At 35.0% G+C, this 26,135-nt stretch overlaps 3 protein-coding genes, 1 long non-coding RNA gene and 1 pseudogene across 5 annotated transcripts; 1 reads left to right on the top strand and 4 right to left on the bottom strand.

The window, feature by feature from the left end:
• Positions 1 to 408: 408 nt before the first annotated feature.
• LOC100254186 (uncharacterized) lies at positions 409 to 4,798 on the bottom strand. 2 transcript variants are annotated; one of them, XM_002285145.5, is made up of 9 exons: positions 4,679 to 4,798; positions 4,026 to 4,156; positions 3,664 to 3,736; positions 3,446 to 3,528; positions 3,199 to 3,237; positions 2,171 to 2,241; positions 1,985 to 2,099; positions 1,256 to 1,401; positions 409 to 621 (listed from the first exon to the last, which is right to left on the bottom strand). In XM_002285145.5, the coding sequence occupies exons 1-8, from the start codon at positions 4,722 to 4,724 to the stop codon at positions 1,333 to 1,335; spliced, it is 627 nt and encodes a 208-aa protein (XP_002285181.1). In that variant the 5' UTR covers positions 4,725 to 4,798; the 3' UTR covers positions 409 to 621; positions 1,256 to 1,332. The 2 variants fall into 2 exon arrangements, with proteins under 2 accessions (XP_002285181.1, XP_010656425.1); XM_010658123.3 differs by lacking the exon at positions 3,199 to 3,237.
• A 122-nt stretch (positions 4,799 to 4,920) lies between these two features.
• Positions 4,921 to 7,795, top strand: LOC100855207 (uncharacterized). The gene is made up of 5 exons (XR_786863.3): positions 4,921 to 5,170; positions 5,272 to 5,372; positions 5,741 to 5,804; positions 6,908 to 7,004; positions 7,525 to 7,795. It is a non-coding gene; the product is annotated as an uncharacterized LOC100855207 (long non-coding RNA).
• Positions 7,796 to 9,183: 1,388 nt separating this feature from the next.
• On the bottom strand, positions 9,184 to 11,346 carry LOC100855242 (peroxidase 25). The gene is made up of 4 exons (XM_003633095.4): positions 10,433 to 11,346; positions 10,175 to 10,354; positions 9,909 to 10,074; positions 9,184 to 9,814 (listed from the first exon to the last, which is right to left on the bottom strand). Exons 1-4 carry the CDS (start codon positions 10,643 to 10,645, stop codon positions 9,393 to 9,395), a joined length of 981 nt encoding a protein of 326 aa, XP_003633143.1. The 5' UTR covers positions 10,646 to 11,346; the 3' UTR covers positions 9,184 to 9,392.
• A 2,330-nt stretch (positions 11,347 to 13,676) lies between these two features.
• Positions 13,677 to 20,334, bottom strand: LOC100260967 (peroxidase 25-like; annotated as a pseudogene).
• A 2,872-nt stretch (positions 20,335 to 23,206) lies between these two features.
• On the bottom strand, positions 23,207 to 25,039 carry LOC100255891 (peroxidase 25). Its single transcript, XM_002282070.4, has 4 exons — positions 24,424 to 25,039; positions 24,181 to 24,342; positions 23,912 to 24,080; positions 23,207 to 23,806 (listed from the first exon to the last, which is right to left on the bottom strand). The coding sequence occupies exons 1-4, from the start codon at positions 24,640 to 24,642 to the stop codon at positions 23,349 to 23,351; spliced, it is 1,008 nt and encodes a 335-aa protein (XP_002282106.2). The 5' UTR covers positions 24,643 to 25,039; the 3' UTR covers positions 23,207 to 23,348.
• Positions 25,040 to 26,135: the final 1,096 nt, after the last annotated feature.

Genomic DNA, 26,135 nt, shown 5'->3' on the forward strand with positions numbered 1-26,135 from the left:
CCTTTATGATTCACCTTTTGATATAAACTAATTTCCAAGAGTTCAGCAAGATCATTTAATTTTCGTTGCATGGAAGACAGGGAAAAGGCAGGTTTCAGAATTTCACAACTATTTTGTGTCTGAGATCATTACTGTAGTTGTGTCTATCATCACAACTCAGCCTTTGAACTTGCCAGTCAGCAAGCAGATGGAACGCTAGGTTGGTAATTTCAAAAGGAAGTCTGTAATGAGGCTTCTCTTTGTAAATCTTAATGAATAAAGCTTAGCTGACAAAACAAACTAACAAGAGAGTCCATAAGCGATAATTTCTTTCCCTTTGTATTTCTTGAAGATTCACACCGGCATTTGCATCGGTTGAGCAATGAATTAGTTGAGTTGGGTCCCTAATGGTGGGATAACACGACATCAAGAGCCAACTGTATGATGTTCAAAATTTAAAATATAGAGTAAATTTCTGTCTCCAATATATTTACATGCATGTCAGCCAAGTAAAATGCTAGGTTACAGCATTAAGCCTTATGCTCCTCAGTGGAATAGTCCACAAATAACAGAGTTTGATGGATAAATAGTCGACTATATATTCTATATGCAGCTTCAAGTAAACATGGCAAGCACCTTTACCTGCAAGAAAAATGAAAACATGCATGAGAGAGAGAATTTGTTAAACTTTATACTGCAATGTTTACCATCTAACTGAAAGTAAGAAAAAAGAAAAGCTTCACAAATCAACTAAAGAAACATTTCTGATGGGTAATTCAAATAAAAAATTTGACATCTACTGTGTAAGCAATCTGAGCTTGTGCCTTGATCAAAATTTGACTATCATCTTTTCATTGCCAATATACAATATTACAATTGCAATACAAACACCAATATACAAAATTATACAATATACAAAATTCTTTGTTTTTAGTTTTCTAAAGTTGGGTGTTCTCTCTTTTACTCAGTTTTGTTTTTGTGGGAAGGACCTCTCATCCTTCTCTTGTTTTCTTCTCTTTCTCTTGTATCTCTTCTTTCTCTAGTATCTTTTCTTCTTTTAATATAATTTTCCTCGTTTCTGATAAAAAAAAAAATATGTACCCACAATAAGATTGCTATGAAGATGCATATAATTTTTATTCTGCTCACTAACTATATCAGAAACTTCAAAGGCGCACCTTCCTTGAAAATAAAAATTGCAGTGGAGGCAAAATATAGTGAATGTCAGCATCAATTCAACATAAAATTGAAATCCTAGTAGCTTATTTAATCTTACCCGACAATATTAAATATATTTGATCTTCAGATGGTAGTGGCAGGATAGTTGAGACCACGGAACTCAAACTTTCACAATCATTTGGGCCCACTGGTTTTTGAAGGTCCAGCTCGCTCCACCATAACATCATAGAGTTGCTTCCCATTCTATTTGTTACAAGAAAACAGCATAAAAATATATAAGTATTCCTTTTGGGAAGCTTCAAACTGTAGGTCCAAGACATATGAGCAGACTTATATATATATATATATTCCTTTTGGGATAAACTGCTGGAGTGACTAGAAGCAGAGGACCTGTTTAACAACTATTTTTAAAAGAACAGGAAAATACGTTTCACAATAAAAAAATTTGTTTTCTGTTTTTTCTTCTTAAAAACATAAAACATAGTATTTTCAGATAACATCTTTTAATTATTTTCACTTATTTTTTAAGGGTTGTTTAAAAAAATAATTATATAAAAATGTTGAATGATTAAAAATAAAGTATTAGATGTAAAAATTATTTTTAAAACATATTTAAAAAAATTAAATACAAGTTAAAGACATTTCAGGTTCCTAAATAGACTTTTATTCTATAAAACATCTGGGAAGAGTTTTCAAAAACTATTCTCATAAACTGTTTTTCAAAACAGTTATCAAGCAGGGACATAATTTTTTTAACTCCTAGATGCTACATACAGCTAGGTTACAAATATAGTAAATTGTTGCTTTTGCATCTCTCAATACTCACAAAAATTACTGGAAAGAAGTGCACTTGTCCTTCAGGCCTAGTTTGTGTCTCCTTAAAATACACCAAAATAGGGAAGTTGGGCCACCAGAGTTCCCAGTTCACGAATGTTGAATATCTGTAATAAAGCCAATAGGTGAACCAACTATCTTTATCAGAATTTTGAAAGGAAACTCAGAATGCACTCACTTCCAGCGGTTTTTTCCACCCACAAAAACGTTTTCACCTGACTCCTGAAGTTGTTCTCCTACTTTTACCTCCTAAAAGCACAAAACATCAAAAGTAGTAGTGTGAAAAGATTTCAATAGGCTGATTGGATCTATACTAAAAAGGAATGACATGTGGAGCAACTCATAAATTTCTGTATCAAGTTATACAAATCCAGAACTAAACACCAACTTGATGAAGACCCAGGTTTCAAGTGACCCAAAACTGAAGGCTTAAGGTAAGTATAGATATACTAAGGAAAAGTATGTAAGGGACTTCCAGGTTCTCATGCTTGATTCTCTAGGTAACCTAGCTGCCACTAGTCATCAAGTACTGATGCAGGCAATGGATTGTCCAGAAAGGTGAGGCAATGCCTAGCCTGGAGAGAATGGAGAACAAGTGCGGGGGCAGGAGCTAGAGACCTAATCTTAGAAATGCTTTAAGAGCTGGGGTTATCCAGATACATGTGTAAAACAGATATGTAAATCTACAGGTACTGCACGTCTATTTTTGTTGTGTACAACTAAAAGAATCATCTTGCATAAACATAACAAGGTGGCAGCTGTAGCTTAATGGTTAGCAACCTAAAATGTCTTAAAGTTCAATTTTCAACATTCATAGTATAGAGATTTTTAGACAAATATTAAGTGAATAGATGGGAGCTTGGTGCTAGTGCCATGGACCCAAACTCGCAAATTGATGGGAGCAAATGAAGAAGGATCTGCTCACAGTCTTTCAATTCAAGATTGAGAATGAGAATGTCACTTTGGTTAAGCGGATTAGTTAGAAGCTTCCCTGGATGATACTTCAAATACATTGAACTTAATAAGGCATTTAATTTGCCCCAGATATATGCATGAGCCCCTGCTCAACTTCATATGCATATAATATAAAGCATTAGTGCAAGTTAAAATATTCAGAGAAATGATTAAATATATGCTTTTTATATCGCCTCTGTTTCAAATATAGAAAGAAATGGTACAATTTTTGGGAAGATTGAGTGAACGCACCAGAGCCTCATTGTCAAAGACAAATCTCACTCTACTTGTCTGAGAGAAAGAAATAGAAAAGTTAGCTTGTTTAGAAGAACACCATATGATTCATAAAAGTAAAGAAAACGATAGCAAATGGGAAGCCAAACAATCAAAGAAGAAGAAATGCTTGGAAAGTGATAGGTATGAATAACCATTGGATACCATAAAACAGTACGAATTGTGAGCTCTACTCTATACATGAATTATTTCTAGTTATCCTTACCTGAACCAATAGGAGCAATCCAAGGAGGCCAACAGGTGCAGCTGGTAATAGATTATTTGTATAAATTAACCCACCAGATAAACCTGTTACCATAAACATTGGGCTTCATGTTCAAGGATTTATGCTAGACATTGATCTTGTTAAGGGAAGTACAGCTGATGATTATTTACAATTGCAGGCTTCATTTCTAGAGAATAAGGAAAATTCTCAATACTCACCAAGAAGGACACTCGCTATTCGGTAATCTGGGTCAGGGATAACTGTTTCTCTGTTCTTGACCTTCTGTCCAAGCTGACAAACATGAAATTTTTTTTTTATAAAAAAATTACAAGAAAAAAGAATTACACAAAATGGAATCTACCCACACAAAAAACTCATCAAATCAGTTTCTCAAGAATTAGAAAACAAAAAAAAAAAGTCCATTAAATCAATTCTATCAAACTTCTTGTTGCTTGTAGAATGCTTAACAAAAATTAAAATATTTAATTCCAAGTAGCCTATACTCTCAAGAACAACAACAGAACATTAGTTAACTAAATTGAAACATTAAGTTAAAGATGCATATAAGAAGTGTACAAACCACAGAGGCAACCACAAAGCAGTCTCCATGGACCCTCCTCCTAACAGCCCTTCTCACAAAACTTTTACTACCTATAACTTCTCCAAGGTACGGGCTCCGGAAATTTCTTATAAATCCACCCAGCTCCCTGTCTGTTTGAAATAACAAATAATCAGTTCCAAATATGTAGCATTGTAGACTAGAGAGTATTTTCCTTTGGATAAGCAATTTGCTGTAATCCATTTGGGACATAAGGCATTCTCTTTCACAGTCCTATTGGACTATATCACAAGATTAACACAAATTTGAAAAATAAAATAAAATTTATGGAATAAAAGGGCATCGGTTGTTCTAATTGAAGATAAACAGATGAAATCAAAGCCAGATATTTAAAAGAAGAAGAAGAAAATTTCCCACACAATAAAGTTAAGGAAATTCAATTTTGGGTGCAGACATTTTGTTATTCGGGACCTGAGAAAACAAATAGCTCTACTCAATTATGCCTAAAGCAATTCCTTTCCCTAGTCGTGGATTTTTTCTGTTCCTTTCTAGGAATCCAGAGGAATATGAACCACAAGGCTTAAAATTTCATTTTTATTTCTTTTAATGAAATTTTCTCAGCAAACAAACAGGGAGAAACACTTGGACGGTGTAGTGAAGTGGGAAATGCTTACTTTGCAAAGGGAGGAAACGAGAAACAGAGAGAAGAGCGCTCGCCATTTTTGTGTTCTTTTGTTTTCTGTTTTATGTTTTTCCAAAACAAATTTTCCATTTTCTGTAGCAAAGTAAAGAGGGATGAAGCCCGGGAAAACGACACCGTTTCGATGTTTCAACCAGGTTCACCCTTTATTGTATTTTCATAGATTATTCGGATATATTTATTAATTATTATTGTTTTAAAAAAATAGGAAAAAAAATATTTTTAAGGAAAGTATTTTAATATTGGGGGAGAGAGAATAGGGAGGCTTATCCGGTTGTCACCTCTACTTGTAATCGTTACCACCAAAGCATTCAAGCTCAGTCTCACTTCAACCTTCCTTTCTCCCTTCCTCTCTTCCTTCTCATAATCTTTAAAACTTCAGACCATTTTCTTCTATAAACAAACCCCATGGCAAACTCTCTATGTTTCTCACCTGCAATTTCCTCCAAATCTTCACACAAACCAGGTACTCTCTTTCTCTCTCTCTCTCTCTCAAACCCTAATGTTTAGCCTTGTATGTTGCTCTGGATTTGATGAATATTTGACCCTTTTTTGAATTTTTTCAAGGGGTGGTTGTTGTTGGGAGTTCTGCTGCTGGAAAGGTTTTTAAATTCAATAATGTATTTCAACACCATGGGAATTCCAAATTTCAGTCTTTGGAGGTTAAGGTGAGGAGAGCTTATTCATTCCAATTCAGAGTTGCTTAATTTCATTAGCTCTTTGGCTGAAACCGAATGTGCTGCCTTGTTGAATTTGTCTGTTGTGGGGCCATGATTTAAGCATTTGTTTTGAACTGTTATCCGCTGGAGCTTGGCTGAGCTTCTCCCAATTTAAGTTGTGTGGAGAGGAGCAGAGCAGGGTAGAAGATAAAATACTAGGAATTGGGAAGAGATACTTTTGTCAAGGTTGGAGAGTGGAGAGGGGTCTGGGCTGTTGATATTGACGCATTTTAATTAAATCCTACTAGCTGATTGCATATTGTTCTTTTTACCTTTGTATTCCTAATCCTCAATTCACTTTCTTCTTGGTTCAACAGGCTACAGATAGTAATCAAAGTACCAAACCAAATAGCATAGTCTGTTCTAATTGTGATGGAAATGGTAAGAAAATGGTGGATAGTTGGTAGCATCTTACCATTATTAGTACTTGTGTTTGGTATATAATCTTCTTTGTGTTGATGATAATTTTTCATAAGAATTTGATGCATGTTTGAAATAGATATAAATATCTTTTTACTTGATGATGAAGTTTATGGTTACTAAGTCTACCTGAAACATGCTCTAGGATGCAAACTATGGAAGCATTCAATGATACAGTTTAAGGTTTTTGTATATTTCTCCCATAAATATGCTTTACCTTGGAAGATAGAAGTTGGGTTTATCTTCATTGACATTTCTTCCTTATATAGGAAAAGAATCTCCATGACCTCCTTGCCTTTGAATTCTTCTTAAACTTGTGAGTGCTATATATTGTTGCATCAAGTGATTTTTATTTTTTTCCGAGTTCCTGTGCTTGGTACGAAACCGATGAACGAATAGAAATTAAAAATTCAAAAATCTGTCAGCAGAGAGTAATAATTATTTTGTTTAGGACTCTTTTCTAATTCTCATCATGAGGAGAGTGGCACTCTTTCAATGCCTTAGGCTGCAGCTTTTGAAATTTTCAATTATGCTTGATGAAAGCCTTTTAGAACTAGTGTTTTCCCATTACACCCATTTGGAATTTTGTTAAACGTATTATGGATGCCTTTTTATGTTAAGGGTCTATACATCTTTTTCATTCACTACATAATAGGATTGGAGGCTTTGAGCCAAGCCTACTGCTTGTTACTTCAATTTTGTCTAACTAACGTTTCATTTTTCCTGTGGCGTGATATCAATCTGTTGGCTGATAGCTGGTTTGGAATATACATTGCCTGAGCAACATCAATGATGAAGTGTTTGATGGAACCACAACTCTTTATGGTCCATTGAATGAGTCTGTGTTGGTTAGGCAAATTTATTCAATTGGCATTTCGACTACTGTTCTCAGCTTATAGTCATGCAAGACTAAAAATTCGTCTTTCGGTCTACTCACTATCACTATTGCTATGAAACATCATTCTTAAACTGTTAGGCTTAAAATTTTTTAACTTATCCCATGAAATACCGACATCATAGAGTGTCAGCTCATAGAGTTTCTAATGTTCCTGTCCAACTACCAGGTGCCATTCAGTGTTCACAATGCAAAGGTGATGGAGTTAACTCTGTAGACCACTTCAATGGACAGTTTAAAGCTGGTGGATTATGTTGGCTTTGCAGGTAACAAGATCAAATTGTTTTTATTTTAGTGCATTATACTGTGTTTTAAGCTAAAACTACAGCAATATAACATGATGTATATCTACAGTAATATAACCTCCACTCCCCAACTCCCTCTCTTCCCATTGGTTCCCCTGCTTTCAAGCTTTTGTATTTTGTTTGAAACAAATAGAGCCCCAGTGTCAGTGTTTTGTTATTGATATTTGAAACCTTTAAACTATTCACTTAGGTAGGGTTGCCCCATGGACCATGCCTTATCAATCTAAGCACATGCTAGATTCCTTTGGACAACTTCACATTTCAAAATCGCTATCCTGCTCTTTAGATGGAATGAAATTCATATATACATGTATAGAATACGTGTTGTTGACAACTTCAATGCTCCTCTTATATATCAGTCTCTTCTTTTCACCCATGCGTTTCCACCGTCCCTTGTGCAAGCCATGGAGAGTGGTTGATATAGATATCTCATCTGTGTACCCATTACCTGATTCTCACCTAAAATTCTTGTTCCTTGCAGAGGCAGAAGGGAGATTTTATGTGGGGATTGCAATGGAGCAGGCTTTATTGGAGGATTCATGAGCACATTTGATGAGTAGTTAGTTCTATGGAACTGGAAGTTGAATATGTTGCAGTGGTCAGGAGGAGTGAGCATGTGGGTCAATTTGTGTTCAGCCTTGAGTGGTGTGTCATGGATGAATCTGACATTTTCTTAGCTTGAAATGTGATACTTTTCTTCATGGAGCTAGATTCTTGCGGAATTTTTATAAAGAGCAAACATGGTTTGTCTATTTTCTTCGTAACCTCCTAATTATGGTTTTAAGTTGTCTAGGCGCGCCAGGTAAGGGTCGAACCTACGACTTTCTGCTATTACAACTATTTTCAAACCACTTGCTATTAGAAAATTTTCTTTCTAAAAATACCAATAAAGTTGTCCTTGTATGTTTTAATTTCAAGTTAGCATACGTGTCTCCCAATATGTTGTAAGGGATTATACAACCAATACTATTACACTTCTAAAGCACGTTTATTAATTTCATAATTTAATTTAAATTATTAATTATATTAAATATATTTAATGAAATAACTTAATATGTCGATAATGAATCAAAATAGTCTTATGACCTCGGTACTTTAACATGAAAGGAAAGTAAATATGTTAATCCACTAATTTAGAAGGAAAAAAAAAGTACATAAGGAAATTTTATCAAGCAGTCTTACTATTTAAAATAAAAATTATATAATAAATTCTAAATTACGAACTTAATAAATTAATAGGTATTAAATTTTATGAAAAGACTACGTTGAAAAAGGATCAATCAGTTCAAAAATATAATATTAAATGCAAAATATTTTAATTTATTTGCATATTTTATTTTCTATAAATCCAATATATATTTAATTCAAATTAGTATAAAATTTATTCAATTTCAAGTCAACATGTGTAAGAAAAAATCACCCAAAATATAAGAAATTACACGGAAGATACTTTCTTAAATAAAATATTTTCTTTTAATGATTCAAATGCTAAATACGTTACATATTTTTCAACTTACATTTTCTTTTCATAATCAAGTGGAATGTTTAATTTAAAATTGTTGATAAATTCTAGCTTCATTTTTACAAATGGATAGGGTTGGATTGAATATATTAAAGATAAGAAATCGAATTAATCTTGAATATTGTTTTCGTATGTGTCCAATTTCTTGATATATAAGAAATTGAACATGTGGGGTAAAGGTCAATGGGGCAGTCACGAAGCATGATTCCCTGCAGCTGATTCGATTCAATAATAGAGAAATGATGAAGCAGTACTGCAATTTTCAGAAGCCATGCATGAATGGGCTTGTGAGAGTCAGACAAGCTTCAATTTAGAAATGGGGTCATTTTCAATAGGGCTGTTATTGCGTGAAGCTTTGGTGCTTCCCATTGGCTCCAAACCCAACTCACGACTCAAAACTCAAGCTCCTCAAGCAAGTGATTTTTGCTTGTTAGTTTGTCAAAGATAATAAATACAGATTTTTTGTGCTTATGAGAACATTTGAACACACCTTTGTTGTTACTATAATTTTCTCGACAAAAATACAAATTTTGTAACAATATTTTTAGATTTCGTAAATATTGGTCATCTTTAGTAACTCTAATATATTTTATTTTTTATTTTTAAAAATAAAAAATATTATGGAGTATGGAGTGGACACTTGGAAAGTGCACCCAGTTTTATTAATAGAAAGCGGAAAAGGATATCCATGATCGCATGCTTGTAATTATATGGAAGTGGGCGAGCCGAGGCTCCCCCCTGGCCTGGTCATGGCTCCTATGGATACATCATATGCATATACTATATACTATTACCTTTTATTATTCTATTTGATTTTATATGATGGATTAATTGGACTTTGAGCATGTCTTTCGAATCTCTCCTTGAGTACCAGTCTTGACCCCGATGCTACTCATTTTAATCATGGCTTTTGGAAACTCAATATAAAATCTAAGCCCCAGTATGCCTCTTCCGTTACCAGCATAATTCCTAACGATCTTCCGAGTTTCGCTATCTCCAAAAAGCCTTTGATCCGACTCCAGGACTCCATTCCCATCCCGCACATTCTTGAAGAAATTGACATCGAATTTGGTCTGGCTATTTGTATCCAGCGCCACCCTTGTGGAGCCATTGCCACCTTCAGGACAAAGGGCTTGCAGCTGAGCAAGGAAAGCTGGGTTTATTGTTGGGTCTGCATTTCCCCTTGTCGTGAAGTTGTAGAGACGGTATTGGAAGACCGAACAGTTCGTTTGCCCAATGGTGTGTGCCCCTGCACAAACATATATAGTGAACCAAACATGCACATATGCCATCTAATTATCAATTTTTTTTTTGTGGATAAATCAGAGAGAGAAAATATATACCAACTAGTGTTACAAGGTCATTAGTGTTGAGGCCTTTATCAGCAAACTTCTGTCTTAGGACAGGAATAGAATCATTAGGAGCAGGGAAATTAGAGGCATCCGGGGATGAAGATACGTTCGTCTCATCTCGTCTTCCTGTGGGCACTGACCAACTTGGACCACCACTCTGGACATAATTTGAAACAAAATTAATTGGCTTACCCCCTTGATCACAACCAAATATACTTCACTAGGGTTTATATTATATTTGATGAAGAGTACTTTACCAAGCCAACAGCATCACGAGCAGCTAGTGCTAGTATATCAGCACATGATACCACCCCGGGGCACAAGGCCTCCAGTTGAGTTTTGGCGTCATCTATCACATCAAATCCTCTTAATCCTGCGTTGGGCAATGCATCTGTCTCACCTGAAGCCTCAGTTATCAGTATCGAAGCGTCGCAGCCCTGTTCAGATCAATCAACTGAAGGTCCATGATCAATTAATATAAGCAAACATGGAAGAAGTAGAAAAAGAAAAAGAACCTGAACAAAGCAATCTTGGAAATGAAGCCTAAGAACACCAGCTGCAATTGTAGGATCCTGCTTGAAGTGCGTTTCAACAGTGGACCTGACTGTGGCCTCAGCCTTTGGGCATGAAGAAGAGTAAAACCCGGATGTCAATCCTTGTTGAGTTTCTGCAAACAAACTTAAAATCACTGCCAACAAAACCAGCCATTTAGGTTCCATTTGCACCATTAACAAGTAGAAAAGAGAAGCAAAACTCTCAGTTGGCTCTCGTCTCTATCTCCTCACGACAAACCTTGCATGTCCACTATTGAGCATTGATCTTATATGAATTCCACCAAGCTGACTTTTGCTTGTCGATCACTTTCAGTCATTCAATCCGGGCTTCTCATCACTCCACAATCCTTTAGTGGAGGCGTGTGGGGGCCATTCAAGATGGTGATGATCATCTTCCTTTTTTGACTTTTGTTTGCGGAGAGTTAGGAGATGGATGATTTTCACTTTGAGTATATATCATATCGTAACTTAACATATCATGTACATTGGAAGAAATTATAAATGGAGCCTTTCCCTCTCGTCCTTGCTTCCTTTTCTTTATTCCTCCCATGCGTGTTGGACGTCTCTTTCTCTCAGTTTCTTTGGCTTCTCTTTCCTCCTTTTTCCCTTCCATTTCTTCACTCTGTTCATGCTTAGCTTCAACTTCTTGTTTATCCAGACCGCGCACAGGATACAAAATCTGTCCAATTTTATTTTTTAAAAAAACATAAGATGCTATTTGGTAATCTGATCATGATTTGCAGGCAAAGGTTGTGTTTTTCAGCCTGACTAAAAAATTGTGGATTTAGGGCTCGTGAAATTTAAATCGAATGGCACAAAAGCAAAGAGACCCCTAGAACAGATCCAGAAAACACAGGGAGCAAAAAAAAGCATTTTTTTTTTTTGTTTTCCTTGGGGGTTTTGCATGGATTTTCTGGGAAATCTAACGAGGATGAATTTTCCCGGAAATCGAACGGGGGATGGATTTTCTTGGGAATCAAACGGGGGTTGCAAAAAAAATAATAATAACACGGTTAGATTAGCACCTGCGAGGATTGAGAGTGGCAGAGGAAAATAGGGCCTTTTTAGGGATTCTCTCGTTGGAGGGCAACTTCAGAAGTGGGCTTCTTGATGCCCGAGGCCCCGAGTGAGAGAAGTGGGTGGCCCTTTTGAGTTTTCCTCTCTCTATATAAATAATTATTAATTATCAATCTTTATTTTGATTAAATCACTACCATGGCTTGAAATTTCCATTTTTATCGATGAAATTTAATGAATTAAAATTAATTTGATAAAATAAATTATTAATAATTTTAATTATTTAAATAATTAATGTTAATAAAAAAAATTGTTACCACATAATTTTAATAAAATTTTAGAAATTAATTCTCAAATAAAATATTTTATACGAATTAATTTAATTTTTCATTTAAAATGTGATAAAACATGTTTCAATAAAAATATTTTAAAAGTTTTAAAATAAATATTGTCTTCAACAAGATGGACTTCCTTCATCTAACAATATGATGAAACCGCATCGATCTTCATTTTGATACTAAGACTATTGCAATATCATATGTATTATATTTATGTATAAATTGTTTTTATTCAATAAAATTAAATATTTCTTAACTTAATTCTAACTTTATACACTTCCAAAATTTATATTTATTATTATTAAAATTTAAATATTGAATTTATCAATATATTTATGTTTATTGATGTTTTTCTTCCTGATCATATTTATGTCAATTATACTTATAAAATAACTTAAAAATATGTATTTTTACTTGTTTGATAATTTTTTTTGGAGTTTTTCCAAACATTCCTATAAATTTTAATTAATTTTTGTTTCACCGATATTTTTCCAATATTTTTTATATATTTGTAAAATCGAAGTACCAATATATCCATAATTATTACTACTTTCATCATTACCTAAAACTTATATTTTCAACCTAAAGCTCGCTTGCCATTGCAAGGTGGCCCGAGCACGACCCATTTGCATATCAATGGGTCTAGATTACAAAATCAGGATATCCAAGAACATATTGTTTGCGACCTTGGCCATCCAATATTGTTCTCAAAATTACTCTGCTATATCATTGTTATTTGTATTATTTTATTATTTTAAAAAGTATTAAATTTTAAATGAAGAACAAAAGGATGTTTGTTGGTAATTCAAGTAAAGAAAAATGATTTCTAGTTGTCTAAATTAGTAGAAGAAATCAACAATTCTAATTTATTCCTTTTTTTGAATTTATATATATTTCATAATTTTAAAATTAACAATATAAGGAATATAAATAGAAAAATTCAAATAAATAAAAATATTATTTGCCCCATGAGCCAACAATCGATTTATATTATTGTCTTTAAAATTCTTAAAACTTCTTCTTTCTTTTATTTTTATTTTTAATTTTATTTTGAATCTCTACTCTCTTTGCTCAAATCATGAATGCCCTAAACCTAAAAAAGTGAACTCATTCATCTCTTCATCATGTCACTATCTTTACATTTTAAGAAATTTATGATGATATGAATAAAATCTTTGAAATTAAATAAAACAAAATCATTCAATTAGCATTTACAAAGTATTGGAAAATATCTCAGATTCCTAATTAATTATTACCTAACTCAATATATTATTATAATATTACATTTTTTGATAAAATAAGAAAATTTATTATAAATATTTTAAGTCATGAATGAAAAAGAAATTATGAAATAGAGTTGAATTTGTAAAAACTATATGAGATTGGATAGATATGTGAAGAAAAATGGAAGATATTCGAAGAAGGGAAATATGTGATGTGGAGAATATAATAGTTGTACCTTGTTTTTGTTTTCTATAATAATTTTCCATGCTATAATAGAATAATTTTTTCTATATTCAGAAATAAGAGAATTATTTAACTATACCACAAAAAACATCATAGTGGACATAAACTAGATATAATTATTCGGTTACCAAAACATTTTATATTTTCCACTCATTTTATCCACACATTAAACCATGAACCCCTAGTTGTTTCATGTATCTGTCGGTCTTTCTTGCATCTCCATTCATCACATATAATATATTATGTTAAAAAATATTCTATGCACTATTCTCTACAAAAAGAATATATTCTATTAGGAATTTGGTATACTTTACCTCAATCAACCAGCATAAGGATGATCAATTTCCCGGTGTCAGCAGATTCACAAGAAATATGTATATACTTCTATGGTATATGGCATACATCATATGTATATACTATTACCTTTTAATATTCTATTTGATTTGATTCGATGGATTGATTGAACTTTGAGCATGTCTTTCGAATCTCTCCTTTGAGTACCAGTCTTGACCCCGATGCTACTCAGTTTAATCATGGCTTTTGGAATTAACTCAAAATAAAATCTAAGCCCCAGTTAGCCTCTTACGTTACCGGCATAATTCTTAACGATCCTCTGGGTTTCGCTATCTCCAAAAATCCTTTGATTCGACTCCAAGACTCCATTCCCAACCCGCACATTCTTGAAGAAACTCACATCGAATTTGATCTGGCTATCTTTATCTAGTGGCACCCTTGTGGAGACATTGCCACATTCGGGACAAAGGGCATGCAGTTGAGCAAGGAAAGCTTGGTTTATTGTTGGGTCTGCATTTCCCTTTTCCATGAAGTTGTAGAGACGATATTGGAAGAACGAACAGTCCGTTTGCCCAATGGTGTGTGCCCCTGCACAAACGTATATACTGGACCAAACATGCATATATGCCATCTAATTATCGAACTTTTTTTTTTTTTTTGTGGATAAATTAGAGAAAGAGAAAATATGTACCAACTAGTGTTACGAGGTCATGATTGTTGAGGCCTTTAGCAGCAAACTTCTGCCTTAGGACATGAATAGAATCAGTAAGAGCAAGTAAATTAAGTGCATCAGGGGATAAAGATACAAGCCTCCCATCTCGTCTTTCTGTGGGCACTCTATTCATACGTAGCTTCAGTTTGATGAACCTACATACATGGATCAACTTTTTGCAAATATACCATTGAATTCAATCCAAAATATGTACTTTCAAATAAAGGTTGAAGTGTGCACATATGTGAAAGGAAATTGAGGAAAGGCGGCGTGTGACCAAAAGAGAAAGACACTAGTGGGATTTTTGTGATGAAAGTGGCCCTCTGTTAGCCCATTAGACCTTTGACTCGAACAATGGAACAAAGGGCTTCTTGGGTTGGCCCTGCACCCATGGGGACCACAGGAATAAAGCAAGGAGAACCTAGAGATTTGATACGAGGGCCCTCAAGAATCTAAGTAAGTGAGGAGGCAAAAATCGATGCTAGTAGACCACACATGCACAGGCCATTCGCATACCTTCATGCATGCTCGCGTGCACGCTTGTATGCACGATTGCTGGCACACGTGTGCACGATTGTTTGCATGCCCACGTGCATGATTGCTTGCATGCTTATGTGTATGATTGCACACATGCTTGCGTGCACTTGAACGCATTCCCGCATGTGCACTAGTCCTCGCCCTTGCACTCATCCCACACACTTGTGCATCTTTAGCACCTAACATACACCCTAATGCAGCAATATTGATGGCACAAATGTTGTATAAGGATTATGTGGATATTTATTTATGTATTTAATAAATATTTCATTATGTCTCCTCAAGGTGATTTGATATCTCCTCAAGACATTTCTAAAGCGACTTGTAATGCTTTTTAAAGGGGGATAAGTGACTCAAGGGATCCCCAAGGTCAGACCTTGGTTGTATCAAGAGGGAACCACGGCATGGCCTTGGGCATGCCTATGATACTCAAATGACATAGTAGCACTCACACATGGCTCTATGACATATGTGGCATGCAACCCATGGCCACAATGGCACGAGGGTGGTACTACCTATCCCTCCCTAATGTTAGCATGAGGAAGCTCAAAGCTTATGCACTGAGACGATTCAAGAAGCCATTGACATAATTCAATGGTTCGATAGGGTGGTAAGGCACACAACCAACTTAGATCGAATGCCTGTGCAGGGCACAGGAGCGCAATGTCCTCTACATGAGGATGATTAGGCCATGGTGCAATACCATGGCTCAATGTTGCGACTAAGATGGCTTGATATAAGACACTATTGCAACAACTACACCAATGGGTTGGTGGTGCATAGCATGACATGGGCAAAACACCAACGAACCTTGCAACAAGATGGAGCCTAACATGGGCCCAAATGCTATGAGCTTGAGCATCACTGTGGGGAAAGACACACTGATGAATTAGAGAGACACGATTGGATGGCTGATGTAAAATGTTGGTTTAGAAATCCATTGGCTCATAAACACCTTGGTGGGTACTCGTTGACAAGAGGCACCTTATGAAGAAAAGACACCTTGTTAGGCACTCATCATCAGTGGCACTTTGAAGAAGCAATTTGAAGGAAATGACTATCTAAGGACATTTTGAGGAGTTGCATCCGATGGAGAAAAACACATGAAGTGTAGTAGCCTTGGCTCAGCATAAAAGGAACATGAAGATAATTGACTAGCTACAAATGGTGCAAAGAGACACTTCAATTTGAAAGGTGTCTCCATATGTTGCATAAGCACCAACAAACTCCTAATTTGAATTCAAAATGTAAACTGAAGGCAATGAGGTATAAAAGCCTCTTGTATTTCAAATAAACACATAGAGAAAGGTTTGGCAAAAATGAGAGCATTGTATGGTTCTTTGACTCATGTATAGGTGTTAAGACACTCAATCAAATTTGTAATATCTTGTAGTTGATCAATAACACAAGTTAAGAAAGGGTTCACATATTTGATTGGCCTCTTTTACGCTGCTTTTGTTGAGCCACTTGGGAAAGGTTGGTTAAGAAAGAGTTCTTAGCACCGCACATTTAGAAAACAAATTGGTGGTGATTTCCTATGGTGTGACACCCTTCATTGTTCGTTCACTAGTTTTATTATTTTCTTTATTTCTTATCAATTTTAAAAGCGATAAAAAAGAAAAAAAATGAATAATCTAAAGTAGTATAAAGTGTACACTCATATCTTCCTTGTATCATCAAGGACATGTATAAAATTTGAACACATCGGATTTGGATCAAAGATGTGTCAAGCTCACACCTAAAAATTAGGTTAAGCCTTGTAAATTAATTTAATTATGTGATAATTATTGAGCTTGGGGTTGGATTTCGCCTAAATCTTATATTCGCAACCTAAAGTCTGCCTACCATTGCAAGGTGGCCTGAGCCTGATCCATTTGCATATCGACCGATCTAGAATACAAAGGCAAGATATGAAAGAATCTACTGTTTGTGACCTTAACCTATCCAATATTATTCTAAAAATTGTTTTGTTATATTATTTTTATCTCTGTATGGTTTTATTATTTAAAAAATAATATGTTGATTAGGATAAAAAATATTTAAATTTTAAATGAAGAAAAAGGTATTTGTTGGTAATTCAATTAAAAACAAAAGATTTCCAATTGTCTAAATTAATAGAAGAAATTAACAATTCTAATTTAGAATATGAGGAAATATATATTTCATAATTTTAAAATTAAGAATATTATGAATATAAATAGAAAAATTCAAATAAATAAAAACACTATTTGCCCATTATGTGGAATGGGATGAGCGAACAATCCACTTATATTTCTGCCTTAAAACTCTTAAAATTTCTTATTTCTTTCTTTTTTTCTTTTTTTCTTTATATTTTGAACCTCCACTCTTTGTCCAAATTGATGCCATAAACCTAACTCAAATCAATGGTGAACTCCTTCGTCTCTTCATCATTTCATTATTTTTACAGTTAAAAGAAGAGTTGAAAAGTATTTCAAATTCTTAATTAATATGAATTTCTTTTTGTAAATAATATTATATAAATATTTCCTAAGTTGATATATTATTATAATATTATATTTTCTAATAGAATAAGAAAAATTATTTGGAATATCTCCATAGATATTTTAGGTCATAAGAGGAAAAATTTTATGAGATGGGACTCATAAAGACTATGTGAGGTGGATAAAGAATAGGAGATACATGAAAGAGTAAGGAACTTGTAGTTAAATATGTTTAGGGTGTGGATATAAAGAGTAGGGAAATATAAAATGTTTTAGGAACTCAATAGTTGTATCTGTTTATATTTTTTGTAATATTTTTTATGTTATAGCGCAGTCAAATGATTATTTCTTATTTGTAGATGTAGATATGGTTGGTTAAACCATGTTAAAACTCTAAATACCTGTGTGTTAATTGTTTTATCTTTATATTATTGAATTAACATTATTTGCATTAAAGCTTTTATTGGTACAATAAATTAGTATCAAAGCTTTGGTTGAAGATTTGTGGAAGAACCATAGAGAATAGAGCACACAAGATGATTAAAATTCTATTATGGATTATTTTATTTACCTTTGTGTGGATTATTTTATCTTTGTGTTATTGAATTAACATTACTTGCATTAATGCTTTTACTAGTATAGAGCTTTGATTAAAGATTTGTGGAAAAGTCAAGGAGAATAGAACACACGAGATGATTAAAAGTTTAATCATTTTGTGTACTCTATTCTCGTTAGCTCTTCCACAAGCCTTAAACCAAAGCCCTGATACCAATTTGTTGTATCAACAAAAGTTGTAATGCAAATAATGTTAATTAAAAAAGGTAAAGATAAAATAATTAATACGAAAGTAGACAATGTTTTAGCATGATTCGACCAACCAATGTCTATATGATGAGAGAAAATCATTTTACTATACCATAAAAAACAATACAACAAATATAAATCAAATACAACTAGTGGTTCACAAAACATTTCATGTTTCCCCACTTCTTGTATCTCTAAATTACAATCCCTTCACTCATTTTGATGTCTCTCATTCTTTTTCATATCTTTATCCACTTCGTAACCTTTTTCGGCACTTAGCTTAATTTTTAATAACTTTTCTTATGCTATAAGAAAATCTTATATTATAATAATATATTAACTTACAAAATATTATATATAATATTAGCAAGAAATTTATACTAAATAGTAATTTAAAACACTTTCCATCAAGAAACTCCAACGACATAGCGGTGATTAGTTTGCCACGTGCCAGAAAATTCACAACCTCGAATGGCACCCAACACCCTGTTAAGAGCTCGCGCAATAGTTGTAAAGAAGACAACACATGCACGAGTTGGCGGAGGGAGCGATGGAAAAAAGTGCTTGTTAGAGGAGGCCAGAACAGGCATTGGCTGTAAATAAGCCCAAGCAGCCTGCTTCACAGGAGGTTAGATATGGGAATCTGGTAGGCAGATTGGATGGTGCAAGGCGCGAGGGAGATGGTGGGTGAAGAGGGCATCAAGTCCTTCAATGAAGTTAGGTTGTGGGTGCTGAAGAATCCAGATATGAGGTGGTGGCGGCAGCGAGGAGTGAGTGGTTGACGGTGGTAAGTATAGGATAATGAAAGAAACAAAAGGAGGAAAAAATCGACATTATTGTAGGGACCCCTCCCTCCGAGAACACGTGGCATGCATCTTACAGTGACACGTGACACGCATTGTCACCCGAGTCACCCTCATCCGAATCTTCCTATAAAGCACACATGGCATGCTTTTCCGGACTACCTCAAGGAAGATCAAACGACACTTATAAATATATCATCCGGACGACTCACACAGTACATCCGGATGATCAGCATATGTCATCAGGATAAAGTGGTCCGGATCATTGACTGAAGTAAGCAAGTCTCACACGTTACCACAACAGCCTGTCATGGCCCACGTTCCGCGGCCTATAGGGTGAGAGGACAAGATGAAGTGACAACAAGTCACTTCCCACGATCTCTGACAGTCGCATCACCTGCCACGATCACTGTCAGCCGCCCGTAGGGTGATGATGGTCATGCTGCCACCTAATGTCATCATGACAACATAAAATATCTCACCACCATTAATGAGAGGAACAATACTCCTGGCACTATATATAAACCTTCACACGAAGAGGAAGGTAAGCTCCTGAGATCTAGAAAAAGGCCAACTGATTTATATCTCCCTCTCTAACCATGGCTAACAAAATCATCGGAGGGTGCGTCCGGACACCCTGTCCGGATGCCTTTTGCAGGAATAACGACTGAATCAAGAACCTTCGTGTGTTGAGATCGCGTGTCCTTCCATTTGGCAACTACGTGGAACACCAGGAGCGCGAGGTATCAACAATTATGGACAGTGAAATAGGGAACAACAAGACATCCAGTGGCAAGTATAGGGTCCAGCATGCTCCTCACTCATCATAAGAGCCGCTAATTATATGGTTTGTCTTATTTAACTCTTTCCCTGAAAACGAACTTCACCATTCTAATGGCCAAATGGATTATTCGCATATATAGTCATAAAACTAGGTCTGTGCTTCATGTGCTTGACAATTTCAATAACCATACCCTGGAAAAAGAAAATTGGCTTACCGAAACCAGTCATAGTTCTCAATAAATTCAAGAGCCCTAAAACAGATACAAATAAGATGCAGACTGCATTTGCAAATCAACTGTCTCTACACTCTACAGATTCAGTCAATATCACTCATAACTAGCCTGGAAACAAAACTGACCCAACCCAACCCTCTCCTTTCCCTTTTCCACAACGCACACACAAACTAGATGCTTTTATATCCTCTTTGATAGTAAAGTGAATCCTACATAAAAATAAAAAATGCCATCCAGAAGAAATCAATGCAAACAACAACAGGGTTCACAAACCCAGAAATAAGCATTCAAGAAATCTAAAATACCGACTCACAGGAATCAAAAGCCGCCTTCTGAACAATCCCCTCTAGCGTATCGTAGACCAACTTGCTGTCCACATGAAACCTCAAGTACCCATCAATGGATGGAGCCATTTCCAAAACTCCGCCTCGTCTTGCAGGGACAGAGCCGTGTCTTCTCAAAACCCGGAAGCGAAAACTAGGGCCCGTGAGAGAACGGGTAGGCAGCTTGCCTGTAAGGTCGGTGACTTGAATTAGGGTTTATTCAGAGGGGACTGGGATTGAGAAAAGGGGGTCAGCGAAGCCATTTTTAAAAGAAATTTTAAGAAAAACAATATAGCTTTCCTGGGGAGAGAACGTAAGGAGCTTTTAAAGAAGGAAAACGGTAGTTGGCTTGCAGTAGCGTTTCAAGTGGTCTTGAAGACAAAGCGATTGAATAAACAAAGAGTGAGACGTTGATTGGTGCGTGGGTGTATCGTCTAAGTGGGGGGTCTTCCTCCTCCTCTGCCTGTCTCCAATCCTCCATTGATGCAGCCTCTACGCTTCCGTTAATACATTATTTATTCCCAAGCTTTCATTGGGTGCCACATACGACGTCGTTTTTATCTCTGCATTGATTGGCGGTGTGGGGTGGCGAATCAGATAAGAGCGACACGACGTCGTTTTCCCATTTTCCCCTTCACCATTTCCTTTTTTTTTTATTTTTTTCTCTATGACGTTCGACATGTATCGCGCGCCCGCACCCCCCCCCCCCCCCCCCACCCACACACACACACGCTGAGGTGGCAGACCATAAAAAGCAGTACCAAAAAAGGCCAAAGCCTTGGTAGGGATTCAATAAGTCTAGTACTAATAATGTCACGTTTATTAATTATATTAAATATAATTAATGAAATAACTTAATATCTTAATAGTCTTAATTGCTAATGTTTTTGGAAGAATTATTTTTTTGGGTAGATGGACCCCCAAATTAACAAAAGGTCCATATAACTCTTCAAATTGAGTTAAAGGATATGAAAAACAAATATACCCTTTAAGAACACATATAAAATATTTTATAAAATTAAGTTAAATAATTTTTTTTTTCAAAAATATTAAATTAAATAAAAATAGTTTTCAAAAATATTAAATTAAATTAAAGTATTTAAAAAAATGTTAAATTAAATTTTTTTTAAATATTAAATTAAATAAATTTATTTTTAAAAAATATTAAATTAAATAAATTTATTTTTAAAAAATATGAAATTAAATAAAAGTATTTTAAAAATTATTAAATTACTAAAAGTATTTTTAAAAAATATTAAATTAAATAAAAGTATTTTTTAAAAATATTAATTTTTTTTCTCAAAATCAACAAAGGGCATTTTTGGAAATACTGAAGGATGATATCCTTCAACTCAATTTCCATATTTTTATTGGGTCTTGGGCTCAATTAAAGAGTTATATGGACCTTTTGTTAATTTGGGAGCCCATCTACCCCCAAAACATAATTCTCCTAATGTTTTTTTCATCTCCTATTTATTTCTTATGACCTCGTTGCTTAACATGAAAGGAAAGTAAATATGTCTGCAAATTTAGAAAAAAATTATTTAAAGACATTTTATCAAACAATCTTACCATCAAAAATAAAAATTATATAATAAATTATAAATTACCAACTTAAGCATAACTTGAAATAATCTTAAATAAATAGGTATTAAATTTTATGAAAGGACTGCATTGAAAATGATTAATAAGCTGAAAAATATCATATTAAATACAAAATATTTTATTTTCTATAAATCCAATGTATATTTAATTCAAATTGGTATATATTGGAGTTGGGTGGGTGCCCAAGTCGAGTTGACCCAACCCAGTCATACATAATAAGAGATAAAGAGGGAGTAGTTTCTGAGAGTTGAAAATCGTCACAAACTGTCGAGTAATCAACCCAATTAAATAAATAAAAATAAAAATAAATATCTCTCCTTTTTCCACACTTCTACTTTTTCTCTATAAAAAAAGATTGAGATAACTTGAAAATAATTTTTTTTTTATAAAATGTGAAAAATATTTTATGCTGTAAAATAATGTGATTTTCGATTTTAATGTGTTTCTATTTAAAACTTAGACGAAGAATTAAATGGTGAAACAACTGTTTTTGTATCTTGGACTTTTCTAAATGTAATTCGAAGATATCCAACAATATAAAATTTATTCAATTTCAAGTCCACATGCATATCCCAAAAAGTTTGGAAAGAAATTATATATATACATATGATAGTACCTAAAATAAAATACTTTCTTTTCATGATATAAATGCAAAATACATTACATATTTAATTTCAAATGCTATTTGTCAACTCACATTTTCTTTTCATAATTAAGCGGAATGTTTAATTTAAAATTGTCAATAAATTCTAGCTTCATTTTTATAAATGGGTAGGGTTTGATTGAATGTATTAAAGATAAGAAATCGAATTAATCTTGAATATTGTTTTCGTAAGTGTTCAATTTCTTGATGTACAAGTACTGGAACATGTGGGGTAAAGCTCAATGGGGCAGTCACGAGGCATGATTCCCTGCAGCTGATTCGATTCAATAATAGAGAAATGATGAAGCAGTACTCCAATTTTCAGAAGCCATGCATGAATGGGCTTGTGAGACAAGCTTCAATTTAGAAATGGGGTCATTTTCAATACAGTTATTGCGTGAAGCTTTGGTGCTTCCAATTGGCTCCAAACCCAACTCACAACTCAAAACTTAAGCTCCTAAAGCAAGTGATTTTTGTTTTTTAGTTTGTCAAAGATAATAAATACAGATTTTTTGTTTTTGTGAAAACATTTGAACTCACACTTTTGTTGTTACTATAATTTTCTCGACAAAAATACAAATTTTGTAACAATATTTTTAGATTTCGTAAGTATTGATCATATTTAGCAACTCTAATATAATTTTATTTTTATTTAAAAAAGAAAAAAAGAAAATATACTATGGAGTATGGACTGGACACTGGAAAGTGCACCTATTTTCATTAATAGAAAGCGGAAAAGGATATCCATGACCGCATGCTGCTTATTATATGGAAGTGGGAGAGTCAGGGCTCCCCCTTGGCCTGGTCATGGCTCCTATGGCATACATTATATGTATATACTATATACTATTACATTTTAATATTCTATTTCATTTGATTCGATGGATTGATTGAACCTTGCGCATGTCTTTCGAATCTGTCCTTGAGTACCAGTCTTGACCCCGATGCTACTCATTTTAATCATGGCTTTTGGAAACTCAAAATAAAATCTAAGCCCCAGTAAGCCTTTTCCGTTACCAGCATAATTCTTAACGATTCTCTGGGTTTCGCTATCTCCAAAAAGCCTTTGATCGGACTCCAGGACTCCATTCCCATCCCGCACATTCTTGAAGAAACTGACATCGAATTTGAACTGGCTATCTTTATCCAGCGGCACCCCCTTTTTGGAGACATCGCCACCAACATCAGGACAAAGGGCTCGCAGCTGAGCCAGGAAAGCTTGGTTTATTGTTGGGTCTGCATTTCCCTTTGCCGTGAAGTTGTAGAGACGGTATTCAAAGGACGAACAGTCCGTTAGTCCAATGGTGTGTGCCCCTGCACAAACATATATTCTGAACCAAACATGCATATATGCCATCTAATTATCAAACTTTCTTTTTTTTTTTTTATGGATAAATCAAAGAAAAAGAAAATATATACCAATTAGTGTTACAAGGTCGTGATTGTTGAGGCCTTTAGCAGCAAACTTCTCTCTTAGGACAGGAATAGAATCAGTAGGAACAGGTAAAGTAAGGTTCTCCGGGGATACACCAAATGAGAGCCTCCCATCTCGTCTTCCTGTGGGCACTGGCCAACTTGGACCACCACTCTGGACATGTTTTAAAACAAAATTAATTGGCTTACCCCCTTGATCACCACCAAATATACTTCACTAGGGTTTATATTATGTTTGATGAAGAGTACTTTACCAAGCCAACAGCATCACGAGCAGCAAGTGCCAGTATATCAGCACATGATACCACCCCGGGGCACAAGGTCTCCAGTTGAGTTTTGGCGTCATCTATCACACCAAATCCTCGTATTTCTGTGTCAGTCAATGCATCTATCTCACTTACTAAACCATCGCAGCCCTGTTCAGATCAATCAATTGAAGGTCTATGATCAATTAATATAAGTAAACATGGAAGAAGAAGAAAAAGAAGAAAAAGAACCTGAAAAAAGCAATCTTTGAAATGAAGCTTGAGAACGCCCGCTGCAATTGTAGGATCCTTCTTGAAATGCGTTACAACAGTAGAACTGACTATGGCCTCAGCCTTTGGGCATGAAGAAGAGTAAAACCCGGGTATCAATCCTTGTTGGGTTTCTCCAAACCAACTTAACCCCAGAATCACTACCAACAAAACCAGCCATTTGGGTTCCATTTGCACCATTAACAAATAAGAATAGAAGCAAAACTCTCAGTTGGCTCTCCTCTCTATCTCCTCACTACAAACCTTGCACGTTCAGTACTACTGAGTATCAATCTTATATGGATTCGGCCAAGCAGATTTTTGCTTGTTGCTTTCAGTCATTCATTCTGAGCTTCTCAACACTCCACAATCCTTTAGTGGAGACGCGCGGGGGCCATTAAAGATGGTGATGACCATCTTCCTTTTTGGACTTTTGTCTGTGTAGAGTTAGGAGATGGATAATTTTCACTTTCAATATATATCATATCATATACATTGGAAGTTCCCTCTCATCCATGATTCCTTTGATTTATTCCTCCTAGATGCGTTGGACATCTTTTTCTCTCAGTTTCTTTGTCTTCTCTTTCTTCCTTTTTCCCTTCCATTTCTTCACTCTGTTCATACGTAGCTTCAGTTTGATGAACCTGCATACATGGATCAACTTTTTACAAATATACCACTGAATTCAATCCAAAAGATGTACTTTCAAATGAAGGTTGAAGTGTGTACATATGTGAAAGGAAATGGGGGAAAGAGGGCATGTAACCAACCAAAAGAGAAGTGACACTAGTGGGATTTTCATGATGAATGTGGCCCTCTATCAGCCCGTTAGACCTTTGACTCGGAAGGTGGAACAAAGGGCCTCTTGGGTTGGCCTTGCATCCATGGGACCATAGGAGGAAAGCAAGGAGAACCTAGAAATTTGATGAGAGGACCCTCAAGAAGCTAAGTGAGGAAGCAAAAACGGATGCTAGTAGGCCACGCATGCACAGGCCACGTGCACACCTTCATGCACCCCCGCATGCACGCTCGCACACATGCCCGTGTGCACCTGCACACATTCCTGCACTTTTTCAATGCCTTAGGCTGCAGCTTTTGAAAATTTCAATTATGCTTGATGAAAGCCTTTCAGAACTAGTGTTTTCCCATTACACCCATTTGTAATTTTGTTAAACTTATTATGGATGCCTATTTATGTTAAGGGTCTATACATCTTTTTCATTCACAATATATATAATAGGATTGGAGGTTTTGAGCCAAGCCTGCTGCTTGTTACATCAATTTTGTCTAACTAACGTTTCATTTGTCCTGTGGCGTGATATCAATCTGTTGGCTAATAGCTGGTTTGGAATATACATTGCCTGAGCAACATCAATGACGAAGTGTTTGATGGAACCACAACTCTTTATGGTCCATTGAATGAGTCTGTGTTGGTTAGGCAAATTTATTCAATTGGCATTTCGACTATTGTTCTCAGCTTATAGTCATGCAAGACTAAAAATTCGTCTTTCGATCTACTTACTATCACTATTGCTAAGAAACATCATTCTTAAACTGTTAGGCTTAAAAATTTTTAACTTATCCCACGAAATACCGACATCATAGAGTGTCAGCTCATAGAGTTTCTAATGTTCCTGTCCAAACTACCAGGTGGCATTCAGTGTTCACAATGCAAAGGTGATGGAGTTAACTCT

Source organism: Vitis vinifera, chromosome 11 (assembly GCF_030704535.1).
Source record: "Vitis vinifera cultivar Pinot Noir 40024 chromosome 11, ASM3070453v1".
Taxonomy (NCBI): Eukaryota; Viridiplantae; Streptophyta; class Magnoliopsida; order Vitales; family Vitaceae; genus Vitis; species Vitis vinifera.

What these genes read in the sequence shown, in the direction of transcription:
- LOC100855242 (XM_003633095.4), bottom strand. Translation starts at nt 10,645, where the DNA reads ATGGTGCAAATGGAACCTAAATGGCTGGTTTTGTTGGCAGTGATTTTA. An exon ending in TCCAAGATTGCTTTGTTCAG is followed by an intron (nt 10,355 to 10,432) that starts GTTCTTTTTCTT and finishes TGATCTGAACAG; the next exon opens with GGCTGCGACGCTTCGATACT. An exon ending in CTCGTGATGCTGTTGGCTTG is followed by an intron (nt 10,075 to 10,174) that starts GTAAAGTACTCT and finishes AATTATGTCCAG; the next exon opens with AGTGGTGGTCCAAGTTGGTC.
- LOC100255891 (XM_002282070.4), bottom strand. Translation starts at nt 24,642, where the DNA reads ATGGTGCAAATGGAACCCAAATGGCTGGTTTTGTTGGTAGTGATTCTG. An exon ending in TCAAAGATTGCTTTTTTCAG is followed by an intron (nt 24,343 to 24,423) that starts GTTCTTTTTCTT and finishes TGATCTGAACAG; the next exon opens with GGCTGCGATGGTTTAGTAAG. An exon ending in CGACCTTGTAACACTAATTG is followed by an intron (nt 23,807 to 23,911) that starts GTATATATTTTC and finishes ATGTTTGTGCAG; the next exon opens with GGGCACACACCATTGGACTA.
- LOC100254186 (XM_002285145.5), bottom strand. Translation starts at nt 4,724, where the DNA reads ATGGCGAGCGCTCTTCTCTCTGTTTCTCGTTTCCTCCCTTTGCAAA. An exon ending in GATTGCTCCTATTGGTTCAG is followed by an intron (nt 3,238 to 3,445) that starts GTAAGGATAACT and finishes TCTTTCTCTCAG; the next exon opens with ACAAGTAGAGTGAGATTTGT. An exon ending in ACTTCTTTCCAGTAATTTTT is followed by an intron (nt 1,402 to 1,984) that starts GTGAGTATTGAG and finishes TGTAACAAATAG; the next exon opens with AATGGGAAGCAACTCTATGA.